We start from the raw sequence: 2,230 nt of genomic DNA on the forward strand, positions 1-2,230 counted from the left end.
GCCCTCGTGTAGCTTTGCGCGAAATTCAAAACAAACAAACAAACCTTCCTTGTTCACCAAGATAATAATAATAATACAAGAATGTAGAAAATAGTTCAAGAAGGTTACGGTTAAATTACCAACGTGGAATCTACTTAAAATACATCGATCATTTCTTCTGACCTACTTAAAATACATCGGTCATTTCTTCTGACCTATGTACTTAAGCCACGTTTTCAACGACCCCATAATCCAGTACTTGAAGTTTACCTATGTAACGAATTCTGACCCTTAAAACACTTAAAACTGCAATACATCATTTCAAAACATATCCCACAAGGCCTCAAATGAATAATACCTTTCTCAGCCGTGAATGGTGTTTCACTTGCTCATCACGATCACAATGGGGTGAAAAATCTTTGGCTTAGACATCTTGGTGATGTCGTTCGAAAATTAATATGTAATGATTCGTTTTGTTATAAAATTCAGTTACAAACTCAAAGTATCGAAATATTTTTTTTTCTTATTTAATGGTTATGGAATTCCATTTTGTTCTTTCCGGCATTTTCTGTTAACTATCTCAGCATCTGAAATGTGATAATTTATTAACCTTATTTTCCTTCTGGAACTAAAGATGGCGGCGAGTAGTGAATCCACGAGTAACTTAGCAGATTGTGACATTTTTCATATTGCATAATTATATGCAGAATTGTTTTAGCTCATAGCTCAGTCATCTCTTGACCAATTTGTGATCTAATTACAGTTTTGGACTCAGGTGGTCAAACCCTTTCGATAGATGTATCTGACCAGGCCCAAGGTTTCATAGATTAATTTACTCTAATCCTGCGTAAAAAGAATTTCAATTTGAGGGTAGGCTGGCAGAGATCCCGACGAGTAATAAAATTGAATCGGGTATACGCGCGCCCCACGCTTGGTATTGCTGACGCACAAAAATATAGCTAATAAAATGGTAAAAAAAATTTTATCATAGATTAATTTACTCTAATCCTGCCTAGAATAATTTCAAATGTCGCGGCTAATGAGGATTTCCTCTTGTTTATATTTGTGTTTATCAAACTAAATATATTTTTAATTGCTTACCATTTTAGGATTTTTCGAGAAACCAATCCCTGTCCATTTATCGCTGTTTGAACTTTGAATTACGAAGCGCATGTCATCAGTGTCCTCTTCAAGTTCCCACTTCACGTGGTACTGACAACTCTGCTCTCCACAGCCATGAGGATACTTCCATTCGCCACTAGAGGATGTAACAATCGCTGCGGAAATCTGGTTAGTTGCATCTGCAACGAACATAAATAGTTGACAGTTGTAAAATTAAAGTGGCAAGTGTAAGATCAATAACACATTCAGTTATATGATATTGGTTACTTTTTTGTGTAAGAAATTCGTGAAATCTCGACTGTTCATTGTTGCTGCGTCTATAATAAAGTCGAACAGCAAATCGGTTAATGCAAACTCCCCTGCTAAGGAATGAAACGACACACAAAGAAATGTCGGTTAACATGAAAATGAAAATGCACAAACGCAATTTTTAAAATTTACGAATATACAAAGTAAACCAAAATTTACATTCCTTTAAACTATTTAAAAAATAGAACGTTTCAGAAGTTCACAGATAAATAAGTTATTTAAGGTTTAAAAGATGTATTCATTTGTTGTCTCTACGTCTCGGTATACAGCTAAATTTATGTACATACCTCCGTTACGTAAGTTTGTTTGTTTTGTTTTTTGTGTAAGTTCTCGCAAAGCTTCACAAGGGCTATCTGCGCTAGCCATCCCTAATTTAGTTGTGAAAGACTAGAGCAGTGGTTCCTTACCTCACACCCCTCCCCTAAAAAGTGTGCATTAGACATTTCCTCTTGGCGACATTTGGGGGAAAACGGACCTTGTACAAGCTTCTTCCGCGCACCCCTTGGACCCTCATTTCGCACCCCAGGGGGTGCCAACACCCATGGTTGGGAACCCCTGGACTAGAGGAAGGCAGCTAGTCGTCACCTCCCACTACCAACTCTTGGTCTACTCTTTTACCAACGAATAGTGGGATTGACCATCACATTAGAACCATTTCGTTAAATTAAGTTTGTTGCTTATTTCTTTTAATTTTGCATTCTTGTCATTGTAGAAACTACAAATAATGACTTTAACTCTAGATTAGCAACTTGCAACTGGTGTTACAGGAGGATGTTGAAAATGGATACGCAAAACGTTTGTAAATAAATAAAAAAAATGT

At 36.5% G+C, this 2,230-nt stretch overlaps 1 protein-coding gene across 1 annotated transcript in view; it reads right to left on the minus strand.

The window, feature by feature from the left end:
• The window catches only part of LOC106461132, an 82,369-nt gene that overhangs the window by 23,011 nt on the left and 57,128 nt on the right, over nucleotides 1-2,230 (minus strand). The window contains exon 8 of the mRNA XM_022388003.1: nucleotides 1,081-1,280. Coding sequence (XP_022243711.1) covers nucleotides 1,081-1,280 — 200 coding nt within the window. The remainder of the gene's footprint in view (nucleotides 1-1,080; nucleotides 1,281-2,230) is intronic.

Source organism: Limulus polyphemus, unplaced genomic scaffold, assembly GCF_000517525.1.
Source record: "Limulus polyphemus unplaced genomic scaffold, Limulus_polyphemus-2.1.2 Scaffold903, whole genome shotgun sequence".
Taxonomy (NCBI): domain Eukaryota; kingdom Metazoa; phylum Arthropoda; class Merostomata; order Xiphosura; family Limulidae; genus Limulus; species Limulus polyphemus.